Here is a 19,888-nt window from a genome sequence, read left to right on the forward strand (position 1 = left end):
TTGGTGGTTATTAATTTCTAGCTTATTCCATTGTGGTCAGAGAAAGGGCTTTGGATAATTTCAATCTTAATAAATTTATAAAGATTTGTTTTGTGTCCCAGCATATGATCTATCCTGGAAAGCATTCCATCAGCACTGGAGAAAAATGTACATCCTAGGTGTTTTGGGGTGTAACAATCTATATACGTCTATTAGGTAGAATTCATTTATCAGATTAAGTTCTCTATTTCCTTGTTGGTTCTCTGTCTGCTTGTTCCATGTGGAGGAGAGAGGTGCTCTGAAGTCTCCCACTATTGTTGAAATATCTATAGTTTCCTTCAGTTTTACGTATTTTTGCCTCATGTTCTTTGGAGCCTGATGGGGAGCATAAACATTTGTGATTGTTATTTCCTCTTGGTAAATTGTCCCTTTTATTAATAATATTATATAGTTACTCCTGCTTTCTTTTGATTACAGCTTTTTCCATGTTTTCACTTTCATTCTATTTGAATCCTTGGATCTAAGATGCATCTCTTGTAAACAGCTTATAGATGGGTCATATTTTTAAATCCATTCTGCCAATCTTTTAATTGGTTAGTTTAGTCTATTAACATTCAAAGTTATTACTGTAAAACAGTTCTTCAATCTATCATCTTATCCTTGTTTTTATTTGTTAATTTATATATTCTTTTTCTTCTCTCGCTTTTTATGCTTTGAATTACCCTTACTGGTATTCTTCAGTTCTGTGCCCTCCTCTAGACCTCTCCTGTCTCTTTTTTTTCAACTGACAGAACTACCTTTCACATTTCTTGTAGGACAGGTCTCTTGTTAACTAGTTCTCTCAGTCTTTGAAGATTTTAATCTCTCCCTCTACTTTAAAGGATTACTTGGCTGGATAAGGAATTCTTGACTGGAAGCCTTTCTTGTTTAGGATGTTAAATGTATCGTACTATGCCTTGTCACCTCCATGGTGCCTGTTGAGTAGTCCGAACTCAGTCTTATTTGGTTTCATTTGTATGTAGTAGATCTCTTTTCTTGTGCAGCTATCAGGACTTTCTATTTTTCTTCAATATTTGACAGTCATTAGTATGTATCTTGGAGTAGGCCTATTTAGATTCATTCTATTAGGAGTTCATCGGGCCTCTTTGATTTACATATTTATGTCTTTTATAAGGTTTGAGAAGTTTTCTCTGATTATCTCTTCAATTAACTTTCCCAGGCCTTACTTTTCTCTTCTCCTTCTGAGACACCAATGATTTTTACATTCGTGCGCCTTTGGTTGTCCATCATTTTCCTGAGATCCAGTTCCGTTTTGGACTTCCAGCCCATGTTCTCCCCCCTCCCCCAAAAAAGAGAAAAATAATAAAATAAAATACTTGAGAGTCTGTTAAAAACTAGGCAGAAAAGGGTGCACAGGTGGTTCAGTGGTAGAAAACTTACTGTCATGTGGGAGACGGGGGTTCAACTCCCGGTGCATGCACAAGAAAAAAAAAAAAAAGATGGTGGCATGGAGCTCATCTGGCCTCCTCGGCCCCACTTCACTGTCTGTGCATGCCCAAGATCCCTGGGCCTCTGTGGGTAAAGGGGAGCGAGACCAGGTCCCCACAATCTCCACCATCAGCCATCTGGCTGTCAGTTCAGCTATATTCTGTGTCCCCTCCCTCTTCCCCAGTCTCCGCCAAAATCAGGTACCCATGGTGGCCCACCTCAGGGGTGGGAATCAGCCACCATGCACCAGCCCACATTCCCCTACATGGGGGAAGCAAGTCTGCCACCTTCTGGGCTCCCCATGGGAACTCTCCACTGTGGGGTCACAAGGAAGATCTCCCAAGCCTCCTGCGGGAGCTGGCCAAAGTGCAGGAACATGTGGCTCCCTCAGGACACACCCACCCCGTGCACCACCCACCCCCAGTGGGCTCATGGTTGAGGACACTGAGTCCCCTCTCTCTCTGTCCCAGTCTCACTGCTTCAACTACAGTCCCAGTTGTTAATTTATTTATGTATTTTGACCTTATCTTTGTTTTTTTATGGAGCTTGGGTGAAATCAGGCCACCCTACTCTGCCATCTTCCCAGCTGTAAGGTTTTTCTATTACATATGAAGAAGTATAATATTAAGATAGACAATTATAAATAAAGGATGTGTTCTTAATCCCTAGAGCAAACACCAAGAAAATAAAGAGATATAGCTTTTAAAAAGCAATAGAATACTAAAAAAGATTCGATTTACCTAAACAATGGCAGAAAGCAGGACCCAAGAAGAGATGACACAATGGAAAACAGAAAAAAAATGGCTGACTTACAACCAAATATATTTAAAAATTACTTTAAATAGAATCTGATTAAACACTTAAATTAAAAGGCAGAGATCATCAGACTAGATTTTTTAAAAAGATTCAAATATATGTCATCTACAAGATGCATATTTACAATATAAGACACAAGGAGTTTAAAGGAAAAAGGATAGAAGATATACCATGCAGACACTAATCATAAGCAAGTTTGAGTGGCAATATCAGACAAAAAAGACTTCAAGTCAATGAATATTAGTAGAGCGACAGAGCACATTTCTTAATGACAAAAAGGTCATTTCATCAAGAAGACATAACATTCCTAAGTATATATGTCTTGAACAGCAGAGCTTCAAATTATATGAACCAAAAAGTGGCATAGAAACAGACAAATCCATAATCAAAGTCGGAGATTTTAACCCACTCTCTCGGTAAATAAGTAGAGAGAAAGTCATTAGGGTTATAGTAGATTTGAACAGCACTATCAAACATCTAATCCTAATTGACATTTATAGAGCACAATATCTAACAAGGGTAAAATACAGATTCTTTTCAAATGCACATGGAACTTACCAAAATAGACCATCTGCTGGGCCGTGAAAATACATCAATAAATTTCAAAGCATTGAAATCATATAGGGTATGGAAATCATGTAGGGTATTGGAAACAATAAAATTAAGCTAGAAATCAATTTTAAAAATCTGGGAAATCCCCAAATATTTGGAAATTAAGCAGTACATTTCTAAATAATACATGAGTCAAAAAAAGCAATCACAAGAGAAATTAGAAAATATGTTGAACTGAGTTATAATGAAACACACCATAAAATGTTGTGTGATGCAGCTAAAGCAGTGTTTAGAGGAGCAGTGTTTAGAGGAGTGCTGCTGCCTACAACCACTTCACTCTACAACGTCCTATGAAGAAAATACTGTAACAGTCTCCTCTCTCCTAAAGATTCAAAATCTGGAAAGAAACAATAATTAGCTAAAAGTTGTCAAAATTATCAAAAAAGACAAATGTCTTTTTGCTATGGGATTTGATGAGGCATGTTGAAAAGACAGAAGGGGTATACATGAAGTACTGAAGCTTCAGACATGATCAGGCCTGGGGTTATTTTGAGATCAGCTTCACCTCACTTTGCTGGACTCCCTCCCATGGCCCTGCAGGGTTTACCTTGATCTTTCAAGTTCCTCTTATTTTTTTGAACATTTGACCCTATTTATATCTAGTAAAGTACACTGCATACAGCAGGCTCTCAATGAATAATATTAAGAATAATATTATTTTAGGGCGGGCCGCGGTGGCTCAGCGGGCAAAGTGCTTGCCTGCTATGCCGGAGGACCTCGGTTCGATTCCCGGCCCCAACCCATGTAACAAAAAACGGAGAAACAGAATACAATAAAACAAGAAAATGTTTAAAGATGTTTCCCTTTCTTCCTTCCTTCCTTCCTTCTCTCTGTCTTTCCTTTAAAAAAAAAAAAAAAAAAAAAAAAAAAAAAAAAAAAAAAGAATAATATTATTTTAAAGTAAAATCTTTATGGCTGGTAAAAAAAATCAGATTGTATTATACACCCTCTAGAATTAACCAGCTTGGTGTGTGGACATTCTTTCAGTTTTTTCTGATTATAGATGATGCACTTTTAAAACAAACAAACTTGAGATCACCCCTGAATACTACTGAGTGACCTGCTTTCTGCCTCCTATCCTGTTTCACAATATATCATGGTTTTAAGTCAATTTACAGTTTCTTTTTAATAGCTGCCTAATACTACACTGATTGGGTGTACCATAATTAAATTAGCCCTCTTATTAAAAGTTTGAGGCTGCCTCTAATTTTCATTATGTATCCTTCACATCTCTCATTGAGTATCCGAGTGAGTGTTTCAGTAGGAAAAAAAAATCCTAGGAGGAAATCACTGGGTCAAAGGATTTGCACTGCTAGCATTTTAATCAATAGGGGCCTTTGCCTTTCAAAAAGGTTGTGCCAATTTATACGCCCATCAACTGTAAATGAGAGTCTTTCAATAAAACTTGTAAGAGTGAAAGTTGGGTGGGTAGTTTATTTGGAGATGTTTTCCCCTGACTTAGAGGTTTCATCCATGTGGACATTAGAATTAAGTCAGGGGATGGTCACAGGGCAGTGGACAGTTAAGCCCAAGGAACAATCTCAACAGTGCCATATGCGCCTCTTCAAACCTTAGACCTAACTCTCATGATGTCTTGTATTTAACCAAAACCAAAGTTCTCAACAAATTGAAAAATGCAAATTTTCTGAGCTAGTCTCCAAATGCTCAATTATCTAAAATAGTCCCAAAATGGAGAACTGATGATAGACAAAGGAAAATACATGATGAGTTTTTCTATTTTCATTTCCAGAAAAATTTAGGCAGGCTAATTTCATGTCTTCATGATTGGCGCACTGAAAACTATTTAAATTAAAAAAAAAATTTTCTTGAATGAGAGTTTTTGCATATACAAAATATGGCACAGTAACAATTATTTAAATAAAGCCATGCACTATATTAAGGTATTGCTGTTCCGTTTTTCAGATCCTTCCTCTATCATTAATGCACTTGCCATGATAATTCAATACATAATAATAAATGCAGAGACTTAAATAAATACGTGGGTGTAGCCACAAATTAGATTGCTGTCCATTCTTTTTTTTTTTTTTTTTTTTTAAGGGAAGGAAAGACAGAGAAAGAAGGAAGGATGGAAGGAAGGAAGTGAGGAAGAAAGGGAAACATTTTTAAACATTTTCTTGTTTTATTATATTTTGTTTGTTTGTTTGTTTCTCACATGGGCTGGGGCCGGGAATCGAACCGGGGTCCTCCGGCACGGCAGGCAAGCACTCTTGCCCGCTGAGCCACCGCGGCCCGCCAGATTGCTGTCCATTCTTAACAAAGAATTCATCCTTAACCAGAGCTGGAAATTTAGCCTTATAATACTCTTAACAGGAATATCAAAATAAAAAGATTAAATTAAAAGGAGAATGAACAATTTTAAAAATTCCATTAAAATATTTATGCAAGGAAAAGCAAATTTATGACCTAAAGTGTCTGGATTTTTTTTCCCAAGCTAATCAAATTTGCAGTTCTTTATCTTTGTTTTATAGGTACAATTTTTTTGTCACTAATTCCTGGCTAGTCTTTCAAATACTTTGGAATTTAAAGCTGGAGGAGAACTAATTGAAAAATTTATTATTTGTGTGTGTATTACATATATGTGTGTATACATATATATACATATATATTTGTATAGTGTGTATGCATAATTTGGGGTGTGTATGTATATGTATATTTATATATTTAGAGGTGTAAGTCTCATGTTTTCTTAGTAAATAGTGTTTATTTAGGTTTTTGGAGCACTTGGGGGAGCAGTGCCTTTAACTCCCCCAACTGCACCGTGTGTCTGCTACAATTTTTTTCTCCTTTCCAGACCTTTATCCTCTTGAAGGCAGGCTGGCATCCAAGCCCGCCTGGGACCACCCTGGGAAAGACCTGGAGAGCTGATTTCAATATTTTCTCTCCTCCTGGTAAAATATTTATTGAAACTGTGCAGAGTGAGAAGTCTTCTTCTGGTTCATAAATAGTCTGCCTGTAAACACACTGACCTGGGTTGGGGAAGTGAACAGAGACCAGAGAAAATAAATAAACGGATCCGTATTATGCAAGAGCTGTGGTTTTGAGGAAGAATGCAGAGGCTGAGGGAAGCACCTTTGGTGTATAATGCAGAAAAACCACCATCATATGCAAAATGATGACTAGAAAATGTTCCAGCTTTTTGGGCTGTGGACATGTTTTTATCGGTTAATGTCTTTATGGCAAAATTCTTTGGAAAGGAGGGGAAAAAAACCTTATCCCTGCAAAAGACAGACTTACTAAAAATCATTAATAGCAAAGAGCAAGAGAGAGAAGTGACACTGATCTCCCTCCCACCCTCCTACCACCCCACCCCCACCCCATGAAACAAGAAATCTTGGGAGGGCAGAAGACAGGAAAAAGCTCTGGAGGCAGGTTAGTGCTTCCAGACACTCACCATTGACAAGGCCGTATTTCTGTGCCAGGAGAGCCGCCTGCAGACTTTTCCCACTACCCACAGGCCCACAAAGCAGCACCCGTGGGGTGAACGGGGCATTAGATCGATGGTTGGTTTGGGCATAGGTCAGAGCTGGAAAGAGAGGATATGAGGTCTTAAATAAAAAGAAACCAGCTTACAACACCTTTACTTTGGCTCTTTTAATGGCAGCAATTATTTCTCACTTTTACAGCACCTTGGAAACCCTCTGTGCATATGCTGAGAGGCCATAGGGTGAAGCTGCAGGAAAAGGAATTATACTTTGGGGCTGGGCCCCAATGTGGTGAAGGGCAATTAAATCCACAGCAGCTACCCCTCTGAGCACTGCCCTGGAATTCCTCTAAAATTCAGTGCAGGCACCTGTGGTTCCCTCCCGATTAAACTGGGTATGTTTTGTCTGGGGGGCCTGTGCAGGGACACAGAGGCTTCAAGATGTGTGTGGTGTGGGGTTGGGATGTTTCCAAACTGGATCCAGTCTGACTGAGCCTCTAACCTGAAGCCTTTGGGACCAGGCTGGTCTCCTAGGGAAGGTCCACACTGGATTTCTGTGTCTCGTGCCAAGTGTCAGATACTGGCTTTGATAAATGCTCACGTCGAGCAGGGGGCTTAGGGCTAAGGGACATCTAAAGACCTCGGGAGTGGCTGGAGAATAATTTGTGCCATGATACTCTGGTAATGCTAACTCCAAAGAGGCAACGATCAAATAGGCCACCGGAGCAGACAGATTGAGCTGCACAACCCTGGCCCGAGGAGTTCCCCTGGCATGTGATGTACAAAGAGCAATGGAAAGACAGGGGTGAGTGTCTCCAACAATAAAGTGACAGGCATGGTGGGGGTCACTGGATGCCAAGGAATCACAGGGAAGTGATTACTGAACATCAAACTGGGTCACCTCACACCTAAGCATGGGAGAGGGGAGGGAGAACAGGCTGATTAGGCCATAAAAGGGTAGCCTGAGTTAAGGGGGAGATGCTGGCCTGCTGAGGCCACAGCCCCTGCCAGCCCCCCAGCTAGCCCACCTGGAAAACAAGGCCTAGTCTCCTGCCAGGGACCCAGACCATCCTGTGCAAAGACAACCATCGGTGGCCCAATTACACCTTCCTTCCAATTTGCCTTTCAGTGGTCTCTGTCCTGGGCAAATGGCTAAGCCAAAAGGCACATCTTCAGGACTACGGCCACCCTGAAACCGTTCCGGAAATGGCAGAATTTCAACCTCAGCACTGTTGGCATTTAGGGCTGGATAATTCTCTGTGGTGAGGGTTTCTCTGTCCACTAGATGCCCGCAGCATGCCCCTCCTCCCAATTGTGACAATGACAAATGTCTCCAGACATTGCCACATAGTCCCGGAGAGTGGCAAAACCACCCCTGGTTGAGAACTGCTGGAGTATGTCCACTGTGTGACATGTGAAGTCTCAAATCTTTGTAGAACTTTTTTTTAATTGGTGGGATTATTAGAGGTGCGACAAGCCCCTGGTTTGAGAACTGAAGGCAGAGGTAAGTTCAGCAGCTGTCCGCAAGGTCGTGGTCACCATCACCACCACCAGCTTTGATTAATTGCTACGCTAACTACACTACAGGTACTATCTCATTTGATTGATCCGATAATCCCACGAGGGACATGCTATTCTTATCCCCAGTTTACAGATAAGTCAATTCGTCTCGGAGAGTTGGCAGAGCTGGGGCAACTCTCCCACACCGACTGCCATGTGTAACATTTTCCCCCAGTGAGAGGAAACCCGCAGGAAGCAACTCAAGCAAGGCTCTCTTTATTCTCAGACCTTCCATACCAGTGCAGCTGAAAAGCGCAAGTACAACAGGCAAAGCAGGCTGCTTACAAATGATGCTTAATTTACAGTAAATAACTAAGTTAATTAGAAGTAATGATTCCCCAGACAGTCTCAACATCTAATTATTCTTTTTAAAAATACGTGGTTGCTGGATGCACTGCAGAGAGATTAAAAAAAACAACACACAGAGAATTTTGCATTCCAATCTTCAATTTATCTCTCTGCATTATTAATTAATAATAATTAATATTCAGACACTCACTTTTTATTTACAATCCAGGCATGAATTCTTTATGAATGAACATATGAACTTTTAAATTTAATTAAGTAATTTGGAAGTAATTAATGTGTAAATTCAGAATCATGGCATAAGATAAATGTCGTTGTTTATCTTAAGAGCATAGTGTTTTCTACTAAAGATCCTTCCGAGATGCAAAATCACTGGTAAATTACAAGCCATCATATAAGTCTGGCATTTTTTAAAGTAGCCTCGTTTTCTAGGCATCCAACTGTTGGTTGTTGACACCCCTCAGCGAGCAAGGCTGTACTACAGATGCCACCAGTCAGAATCCCATTTCTGGGCCCTCAGTAAAACACAGTCACTGACTCAACAAGCCTGCGGGCAGGTGAGGGCCCCGAAGGGCCTGCTGAGACAGGCTCGAAGCTGAGTTCAGGGAGCTCAGAATCACCTCCCCACCAAACAAAACTCTTCCTTCAGCAGATTTAAGAGAATGTATGAAAAAAAGACTTTGTAAACTATCAAATGTCTTCAGTATCTGTGATGTTTTTTATCGAATCAAAACAGACTAAATGATTCATTTACCTGGCAGTACATAGAAGGGGAATTACTGGATTTGAGACAACTGAGGCTTGCCAAGACTTTGAAGAATTATAGCACAACCACTCTGGTACAGAATTATTATAACGTTCCCTTGCTGCCTTGAACGGGATATTGAGTCATGATAATAGTAATAGCATCTGACAGCTATCGAGCCATTTCTCTGTACCTGCTACTGGGCTTACAGCGGTAGATACATGATTTGTCCACCTAAACCTGCAAGGTAGGTATGATTTTTGTTGCCATCTCTAAAAAGATGGCAAAACTGAGGCTCTGAGGGGTTAAAAGAGTTGCCGAAGACGGCATAGCTGTTGTGTGGTGGAGCTGAGATTTGAACACAGAACACCTGACCGCAAAGTCTCAGGGCTCAGCTGTCAACCCCCCTTACCCAGGCCTACTTCAGCCTGATTGCCACAAAATTGCTGTGAACTTTTGTTAGTGCTTGGAGTGGTATTACAGTTGGTCCCTACGCTGAATGCACCCACCATTCTGGACCTGCGTTTTGTTTTTGGTACTTGTGGTGGTGGGGTTTTTTTTGTTTCTTTGTTTTTGACCTTTATACATTTTCTCTCTCCCTTTCCCCTCCCAGTCAGGCCCAAACTTCCTGCTACCATGTTCTCTCCCTACCCCTGCCCCATCCCCACCCCTTATCCCCTGCCCTTCCCCTCTTCTCCCATTCCACTCTTGTCACCTTCAAAACTGCCATGGGCTGGAAATCCCGAGGGTAAAGCATTAGCCAGGGTCTCCGAGTGGGGTGTTCCCAGGGACACGGAGTGTTCCTGGACAGGGACTCTGGACCCTTGAAGACTTGGCACGCAGAGTCCCAGGCATATCTGGGACATTGGCTGTTGCCAGACTAAGTGGTGTCCAGATGAGGTAGGGTGAAAGTGTGTGGTGAACCCTGCCCATTAGATGCATGTCCAGGATGAGGGTGCAGGAGGCATTGATCATTTGTGTTTACCCTGGTAGAAGACGTCCACGCAAGGCTGGTCAGAACTGATGACTTTCAGGATTTTGGGGTAAGAGGGAAGGATCCTAACAATGTTCCTGTGATATTCCATCAGTTTCTCAGCTGTCTCCAGCTCCGAGATACCCTCCGGCATCACCAATCGGTCCTGGATTTCAGGTTCCGGAGGCCAGTCAAAAGTGGTATGATAAATCTCTGCAACGGAGAGCAGTGAACAGTTAGTACCACCTCAGTCAAGGGGCCGCTATGGGTGGCCAAGTGCATCTGGCCTGGGGTGAGGAGATGGGAAAGGGGGTGGGGGGGCTCGGGGGTGACTTGCTGTCCTGGAAGCCAGAGCCTGTGAGTTCCAACAGCTGGAGACTGGCTGGGTGTGACTGACTACAACAGGAAGCAGGAGTCCGACAGCATTGTGGGGGTTGGGGTGGGGGGTTCTGGCTGCAGGCCTACCCTTCTGTTACTATCAACAACCACCAACTGATGATAATGATACTCAGCACGATGGTAAGGGCAGCTGTGGTGCTTTGAGCACCTCTTCTGCTTCCAGGCACTCTGACATGCACTCACCTGTAGACTCTCTCTTCACCCTCACAGCAACAGCAATCCTATCACATGGTCAGTGCTTTCATGCCCATGTACAGATGAGAAAACTGAGTCTTAGTGACACTGGGCGACTCATTCCAGTGAAAGGGGCAGAGCCAGGGATCCACAGGGATCCTATCTGCTTTCTGAGACCAGAGAGTCAAGAGCATTCCCTCATTTGGTGAAACACCTGTTCTTTAGGGTCCAATGCCAAGGTCCTTTGCCCCAAAATACTTGCCAGTTTTCCCACATAATACTGGTGCTGCCCTCTTCTGCTGGCATTGCAAAGAATGAGAAGTTCATGGGATGCACAGTGTTTGCTCCAGGGAAACAGAGATGGTTCCCTGGTTCCTGTGGGTGGCCTCAAGCCAGGAGATGAGTTTGGCAGGCAGTGGGTTCAAAGCACAGGCACACTCTATCCATGCTCTGCCATCGTGCTCTAGACTGGTGCTGCCACAGTTAGGTCTCCCCATTTCACCTCTTGGGGCCTGTATTTCCTCATCTGTTGGAATTTATTATCTCTAAAGTATCTTCCAGCTCAGAACCTAGCCTGTGCATTTGAACCTTAGCTTGCCCAGAACATAGTAAGTGCTCCAAAACAATGGAGGTGTTAGAGTGATTATCTCTGAAACTCCACGGGGTGCGGGTGGGAGGTGGACCATACCTCTGGTATGAGGGTCGATTCTCTTCCCCACGTTTCTCTCAATTAAGACTGTGTCTGGTGCACTCAGCACAACTGCAAAGAGTAAAAGGAGCAAAACACAGTCACGTTCAGCAGTGGATTGTAGACATTCGAATCTTGTGTGCTAATAATTTACTTCAAGCTTCCTTTGCTACATAGTGATACTAATGACAAAACACTATCTCCCATCCCTTGAATTCCTAAAAAGAAAGGTCTTTTCAGCACCAAAACACAAAGAACGTATCTCAGGACAGAGGACAGCTCCTCCATTGTACAAATTTAGTTTTCTGAAAAATCTACTGTGCTCTCTTTTTTCTTGACCACAGGCCCATTGAGCCTTCCTCTTGAATGGTGCTTGGCTGAGAATGGGCACTGGGGAGCCAGCAGCACAGAGCAGGGGGCTCACGTGCTCACTTTCCGTGGCTCTTGTGGTGCCAGGGGCTGCAGTTCTGACGGAGGGTCTGACCAGAGGCCACTTACTAACATGTCTGGGCATGATCCCCACGGTCTGGATCATCAGAGCCTGTTCTCGTGTTTCAGGAATACCGTCCAGAATCCAGCCCTAGACAGAGAATTTGGAAAGGTCCTCATCTTTATTTGATTTTTTTTAATTAACTCAAAAGGAATGCAAAAACTTTGCAGAAAGATTGGAATAGAACAAAAGAAAATAACCGTCTCTAGTAACCCCATAACCCTTATTTAACAACTACTCTCAATGTATATTATTTGTATGCTGTATGGCGAGGGTTACATTTCATTCTTTTTCCAGTTGATTATCCCATTATTGCAGCATCATTTGTTGAATTTTTGGGGAGTCATGGTGGTGCTTGGGTCGGGAATCAAACCCAGGTCACCTGCATGGCAGGCGAGAATTCTACCACTGAACTACCCTTGCACCCCCTTCCAACCTTATGTTTATAATTATAATAATAAAATACATAATTTACATGCTGAATTTTTCCACCATATATTATATCCACCATAAGCATGTTTTCCTATTGGTACACTTTTTCATCGTCACCATTTTCAATAGCTGTACAATGTTCCACCAAATGAATGTGCCATACTTAGACTTAACTACGCCCTACAACTGAACATTTCAATCTCTAACAACCTTCACTATCGTACATAACACAGTGATGAACATCCTCGTGCATATAGCTTTTCCCACATTTGGGATTATTTCTTAAGGAGAGTTTCTCAGATATGGAATTTCTGAGACAGCAAATCACCAGGGTCAAAATAAATCCCCACTTTTCTTAAGCACAGCCATGAACTAAGCATTAAAAGACCTGAGTTCACTTTCTATTCTGTAGCCAATTTATTGTAGGACTGAAATCCCCTAGGCTTGAGCTCCTTTCTCAGTAGCTAGGAGATTGGTTTAGGAGATTTATTTTTTATCAACTCTTTTAAATCTGATTGTGAAAGCAATACATAATCATCGTATGCATCCTATATGGAAAATACTGAAAAGCTCAAATGAAAATATGTCACCGACACTGCACAGACCCAAACTAGCCACTGTTAAGAAAATTTTGCCATATTTCCTTCCAGGTTTCACGTACAGATATCCTTTTCCCGGGGGTGGGTGGGAGGGGAGAATCACACTGAGCATATTATTTTGTAATCTGTTCTTTTCACATAGCATAAGCATTTCACGAACATTTTCCCATGTCAAAATGTTCCTCTCCTGGCAGTTTCCATAACAGTCTGGTATTGCAAGAATTGATATGACATATGTTAACTCTTCCCATATTGTTACTTTAGTTAAGTCCAGTTATTCAACATTATTTTAAAAATGCTGTACTTATTTGTATGTACATCTTATTGTACATCTGATAGCCTCAAAATAAATTTCTGAAAGTTAAAACCCTCCTTTGTGATGATATTGTGAGCCACTGATTGTAACCATATCAAGAGTGTATGTCAAGAATGTTTGTATGTCTGTTTGTTGTTTATAATAAAAATATAAATAAAAAAATAAAACTCTCCTTTGTTTGATACATCTTGCCATATCACTCTACAAAATGGCCTAACAAACGTTTTCCTGCATTTTCATCAACGTTGAACATTATCTTGGGGGGAAAAGTCTATCCAGCAAAATATGGTATACTTTGCTGCTTTAGTTTACATTTCTTTGACCATTAGTGAAATTCAATATTTTTTCCACTTGTTTATTGACTATTTGAATTGTTTTCTTTTCCAAAATGCCATCTATCCACCTTCCCCTTGGGGGAAGAGCTCTTTACATGTTAAGAATATTAACCCTTTTTTTTGCCTATGTGGCCACAAGCCCTTTCAGACAAACAATGTTGAAACAATTTTTGCAGTTTGTCTTTGGCCTTTTAATTTTGTGGGTGATTTTTTTTTTTGACACAAGTTTTTGGCCAGATCTATCAATGTTGTTCTTTTTAGATTCTGGCTTCGTACAGACATGGAAAAAAGGCCTTTTCCACTGCAAAGGTTAATAAATGTTCACTTGCACTTAAATTTTCTCTCACTGACTCCCTTTTTACATTTAAATATTTAATACAACTCCATTTTTGTGTATGAATGATACAACACTATGATCTAATTTGTTTCCTTGTGGCTTGCCAACTTTCCCAATCTCATTTATGAAATAATCTATCCTTTCCCCTCCGAAGTGAATCAACATCTGATCACATCCACGTCTGATAATATGTTAGCTCTGGCACCAAGCTTTCTGTACAGTTGCCAGCTTTCAAGTTATCCTCAAACTATTTAAATTATTGTCATTTTATAATGTATTTGCTCCCTCTTTCTTTCCCCAAAATGTATTCTTCCAGATAATAATCAATAATATTTTGTTAAGGTCCAAAAGAGAAATCCCACTAAGATTTTAGAACTACATTAAATGTATAGATTAATACACAGAGAATTCACACTTTTACAACAGAAAATCAATACATTATCTTTCCATTTGTTTAAGGTTGTTTTCTTTTTAAAAAAATCCCTCAACAATGTTCAAATTAAACAATGTCTAAAGTCCTTCCAAATCCCATGAGTCTAGATTTCTTCCTTTACATGTACTATACAATGCTTTAGACTTAATATCCAGAAAAAGTATGTAAAGTGAGCTTTGGAAGAGTGAAACTAAACATTCAAATTGCTTAACTCTCCACTTCGCAGTATAGGGGAACAGGCAACTGTAGGGTGAAGCTGAGGTTTCTGACTCTGACTCCCAGAAGGGAGCCCTCTTTCATAAGCCTCTCCCTCTCAATTATTAGGAGAACGTGTTTGCTTTAAGGTCAGAGGATAGACTGATATGGGTGAATTCAGACTTCCAATAACCTACAACACTTGATTAACAGAACATATTTTGGGTGATGGAAAGAAACGTCTTTTTTTAATTTTATTGACAAAACATACAAACACGAACATTCTTAACATATGAACATTCCATTCTTTGTATATAATCAATGACTCACAATATCATCACATAGTTGTATATTCATCACCATGCTCATTTCTTAGAACATTTGCATCACTCCAGAAAAAGAAATAAAAAGAAAAAACTTACACATACCATACCCCTTACCCCTCCCTCTCATTGACTGCTAGTATTTCCATCTACCCAATATACTTTAACCTTAGTTGCCCTATTTTTTTCTATGCCCCTTACTACTCCTTTTCATTTATCACTAATATTTCAATCTACTAAATTTATTTTAACATTTGTTCCCCCATTATTTATTTTTAATCCATATGAGAAATGTCTTTCTTAAGAAACAAAAAATAAGTTGTTCATATTTCTTCAATATTAAAATATTTAGGTTTCAACAGCCTCAACTGACAGTTTAAAAAAAAAAGCTAAACAAATTTACAGAGTAGAGTGTTGGAAAAATCAGGCATGCTGTCATTAATTTCTTAAATTATACAGGAAAGCTCACAGCCACTGAATTCCTGGTTTCTAGAACTAATGATGTAAAAGTGCAAAAAATAATTTTTTAACAGCGTTTTGCTCCTTCAAGCCCTTATTATAGCCAGCCAAGTGCTGGGCTAAAGCTCTTAAAACTAGCAAACATCCACAGATGTGAGCAACACCACTGGAACCATGAAATGCAGCATCTCACTGTTCTCTCACTTACTGGAAGCCACACCAACATTTTCTGAAGTTTAACTAAATTCATAACCCCATAATTTTTCTCACTTTGGAGGGGGGGCATTGTGAGCCCAATGATTGATTGCTTCTTACAGTAAAGGGCTGGTGATTCTGCTTCGAGTTACTTTTTGAAGCTGGAAGAAGGTTGGAATTCCATCTTCACTCAGCACCAAAAAAGACCTTGGCTTTTAATATTGCATTACTGAGCAATCATTATAATCTTGCCCATAAATTTGCAGCTGATATCAGTATGTGGTCCAAAGCTTTTAGAACTATTCAGGGGAACAGCTCTCACTGACTTCTCATTGGAGAAAAGGGGCTTCCAATTACACAGGAAAAGTGCAGCAAAATGAGGAACATCTCCCTAATTAGCCTGGCCTCACTGGTGCATCACTCTGGTGCAGATCTGAAATTATAAAAAGAAGAAGAAGTGGGGGGGGGGGGAGGGGGGCTCACAAGCTAACTCTAGGCCACCAGCTTTCCAGGTCTGCTCTTTCTGATTGGAGGAATGGTACAGTGACCCAAGTACCAAGAAATGAGGTCCCTGAGAGACCCCTGGTCCAGCACCTACATTTATGGGGAAGGCAGTCAGAGAGACCCTTCACTGGCCCACCTGGAAGGGAATCGCAAAGGTGACCAAGGCAAGTCAGGGAGTGTCGATCCTGGAGTGCCCTCAAGATGGAAGCTCCAGGTTTAGCCACAGCACTTAGAAAAACTTTCTTTTCCAGAGCTCTTGTAATTATAGAGGTTGCATGCAACGGCCCAGTTGCAAAATGGACTGCACTTTCAAGAGGAAACACCTATTTTAACTGAGGACAATTTAATGGCTTCAAATTCTGGAAAGGCAGTCGGTAAATAACATCCTACAACTGCCATCATGGGTCACTAAAAACATTCAGAACAACCCTGCATGGTTAGGTTTGTGGGTCTGACTTTCAGGAGAGGCTCAATGTGGAGTATCAGTCAATCCCTAATTAGAATACATTATCCATCTTCCTGACACTTCAGTGAAATGTCTATTCCACTCTGGAGCTGCAGCTTTGTTCAGAGCAGGTTAATTGATATTCTGATGCCTTCGCTCACCATACCCCCGTGGCTCGGTTCTGTTTTATCACACATCAAAAAGGCCGTATGCTCAGGGCACTCCATGCACCAGTGCAGAGCTGGAGGTCTGCACAGCTGCAAGGAGTATGGTATCACAGGAGGGACAAGCACCAAGCAGATGTCACAGATGAAAAAAAAAAGGAAAGAAAAGAAGTCAGCTAGTCTAGGGAACTTGGCGAGGCCCAGCAGAGCACGGCCTGATGCATAACAGGCCCATCTTGCTTTGTGCAAACACTGGCCTTTTTTGCCCTCCTGACTATTATTAAAGCGCAATTAGCAACTTCACATGGTAAAACTTGGTTGCCCTCTGGGTCCTTTGTCTTTTTGATGAGTTGCCCTTCATCTCCTCCCCTCTTCACCAAAGACCAGAGCACAGGTGGTCCCCTGGGCTTTCTCCCCAGTCCCGCCCCCATCCTGTTTCCAGCTCCAACTGCAAACTCCTTCCAAGGTGCTCCCTGGGGCCAAACGCTGATTCTTCACAGTCCCAAGGAGCCACTCTGAGGCTGAAGATTCGGATTCAACAAATCAAACCAACTCAGCTCAAAGTCTGAACCTGGGGAGGCATCACAAGATGTATCACAGAACTGCCAATCTTCCCCCTTGCCCCATTTTTTTCCAAATGAAATACTATGTGGTTTCTCAGCATATCAAAGAGGAAAAAAAGAGAGAGAGATTTTATCAGTCCAAAAAGAAATGCATTTCAGAAGATCAAATTTAAGATACTGATTTGTTCTAAAGCTAATTAGTGAGAACAATGAGACAATTTTGATGAACACAAAAAAGGTAACTTCAAACTGCCCCAGTAGCCAGTTAATTTGGCTTTCATGTTTCTACAAAAACATGAAATTCTTGATTCACATTGACAAGTGGTTGCAAAATGGTAATTTTTCCTCCAAATAGCATGTTGTGCTGTCTTAAGATGCCTTCCATATTAAACTCATCTGAAAGATGACTAGCAAGAATTTTCATGTCAAGCCTTAATATCAATGAGATTATAATATTATTAATAACAACTGTTGGCATTCCTTATCATGCTAAAGGCATACGACTGCAGTAGGAAGAGTTACACTTTAACTTATATTTATACAGACGACTCTTCCGCCCTGGCAAGTCGTGCCCCAGGGTTCATCTGGCCTTTTCCAGGCAGAACCCAACAGTGCATTTGCTTATACTTGGCTAAAATGTGAAGAAGTGATTTTTCTAAACATCAATGTTGAATTCCTAAACAATGACAAACATGTAAAGGTTTTATACAAACACGTAGATACAGGAAAATCTTTACTTCAAGGTCTACAGGTTAAAAGCCAGTGATCTCTAGGATTTCAAAAGTTGAAAGAACAGATCTGAGTGTTCAAGAAGCTTTTTATTATTCTCAAAGAGCTAAAAAAAAAAAAGTATTTTAAAATCAAATTCACATCAAATGTTTGTGGTGCCCCTGAGGTCACTCCACAATGGAAGACATAGTTTGAAGACCACAGAATTCTGCCCCCAAAGGAACTAGTCCCACCCAAGTCCCACAGGTAGGATAATGACCAGGGGCCATGCATAGAAATTCTATCCCAGGGATGCCTGCTTTAGGGATTCGCATTAGTTCTCAAGTTCAAGAAGGTTGGGCTCTGGTTGAAAGTGAAAGAAATGGATAATTCGACAATATCCAGGTAAAGGGTCACAAACATTTTAGACCCCCCTGCAGTATAGACCTACCTCTTCAGAAACAAGCCTATGGTGGTGAAAACCAGCCAGTGCCATTGCCAGTTGTGACTTTATGCTGGTCACTTCAACCTCTCTAGGCCTTCTTGTACTTATCAGCAAAATGGGAACAATTAAAACAATCTATAATGGGATAATTAAATGAGAGCTATAAAAAAACAGTAACAAACAAATATAGTGCTTAATAAGAAAGAAATGACCCAGCAGTGGCAACTAGTTTTATTATTATAATTTTGAAAAAGGTGAGTATGTTCCTTTTCTCCACCTACTTTCTGGAAGGAATTCTACTTAAGTTTGTAGAACTTAATATAAAGAAATAGTGAAAAAAAAAGAGCAGTAACTTGGAAGGAGGAGTAACTGGCATCCTAAATATGAACTAAAGAAAGCATTTTAATTAGAGAGGACTTGGGAAAAGTGTTTTTCAATTAAAATGAGTGGAATCTGGTGAGTTGACAGTTGCTGTAGATTCACTCCAAAGTGTGCTCATCGGCTATTACAGCACTCTACCCATCACCCACCCCCTGAAGGGACATTTGCTCTTCCTCTGGAAACCCATGGTCAGGGGCCACCAGTGTCACTAGTCTGGGTCCAGAATATGGATAAACAATAATTACGTTGTCACAATGAGATAAGACTTTCCAAATAGTGATTCATTCATTCATTCCTTACCTACCCATTCATTAATTCATTTGATTATTTGTTGGCCACCATGTGCAAGAACCATGTTTCCATACTGGAAAGGTGAGGAGAATCTCTGCTGGCATGGGGGCTTGTCCAGTAGTTAGCATCTGGAGACTGAACTGTCACTGGTTTACTCAACTGACTACCCCAATTCTGGTTTAACCAATGCCTATACTTAAGGCTCTTTCCCTAACTAGTCATTTGACCTTATGCAAGGCACTAAAAGTCATATGCAAAACAAGAGGGTTGAATTAGATAACTTCTAAGTAATGGGACCACATAATTTATAATCTAGCTAAGGCATTTTGAGAGTTAATGGGTTAGCTATTAATAATTATGTGGGAAAATAGGCATAAACTAAGACCTGTGATTTCCCCTACCACTGAGTGCCTTTTGGACATTCAGACATCATGATTTACCTTCAGTCAGCCAGCCTAATTCTACTATTACAATTCTGCCAGTTCCCTGAATTCATGAAAAGAAGGTGGAGAAATTCCACGGAGTAGTGGTAGAGGCCAGCAGTGGGGAAGGTAGAAGTTACAGAGGTCTGATCAACACTTAAATGACTCCTTTCCTAGGAAGCTACCTCTCAAGTACACCCCGAGAGTCAGAGCTTACTCTGAGTTAGGGGTTGCTGACATGAAAAGAGGGGTGGCCTAATTCTCAGGAGCTACACGAGCCTCAGCTCACTGCACTCCAAATGGTTCCTCAGACTTCTTTCCTCCCTCTCGATTCCAAATCCACTGATCCAGACACAGCTCAGAACTAAGGCAGCCTGCCCTTGATTAGGGACAATAAGACCTGCCTAATGGAAGATCAATCATTTAAAAGATTAAATGAGACCATTAATAACAAGTGTGATGGAAAAAGTGCCTGGCTCAAAGTAGATTTTTCACAAATATCAGTTCTTTTCTCTCAAATATAATTTGAGGTCAAGGGCATTGGCATGCACACGTGATTAAAACAACACTGAATTAAAAAATTTACAAAGCAGCAGTTTCCGGCACCACGAGGTAGAGCAAAACTCCAGATACTCTGGACCACACCTTTAAAAGGATCAGTATCTCTTT

The 19,888-nt window shown here is 40.9% G+C and overlaps 1 protein-coding gene across 18 annotated transcripts in view; it reads right to left on the minus strand.

Moving 5' to 3' along the window:
• AK8 (adenylate kinase 8) overlaps nucleotides 1-19,888 on the minus strand; it is a 193,674-nt gene that overhangs the window by 114,755 nt on the left and 59,031 nt on the right. For 12 of the 18 annotated variants that reach the window (XR_013170131.1, XR_013170154.1, XR_013170138.1 and 9 more), the window contains 5 exons: nucleotides 18,132-18,260; nucleotides 11,681-11,762; nucleotides 11,183-11,254; nucleotides 9,934-10,134; nucleotides 6,308-6,439 (listed from right to left, as the gene is read on the minus strand). Coding sequence is in view for 15 of the 18 variants with exons in the window: in XM_077147378.1 (XP_077003493.1) it covers nucleotides 6,308-6,439; nucleotides 9,934-10,134; nucleotides 11,183-11,254; nucleotides 11,681-11,762; nucleotides 18,132-18,260 (616 nt within the window). In the remaining 3 variants the exon portion in view is untranslated. Of the gene's footprint in view, nucleotides 1-5,304; nucleotides 5,883-6,307; nucleotides 6,440-9,933; nucleotides 10,135-11,182; nucleotides 11,255-11,680; nucleotides 11,763-18,131; nucleotides 18,261-19,888 lie in introns of those variants that run through there. The other 6 variants (XM_077147388.1, XM_077147383.1, XM_077147391.1 and 3 more) reach the window with 2 other exon arrangements.

The sequence above is a fragment of the Tamandua tetradactyla genome, chromosome 2 (assembly GCF_023851605.1).
Source record: "Tamandua tetradactyla isolate mTamTet1 chromosome 2, mTamTet1.pri, whole genome shotgun sequence".
Taxonomy (NCBI): Eukaryota; Metazoa; Chordata; class Mammalia; order Pilosa; family Myrmecophagidae; genus Tamandua; species Tamandua tetradactyla.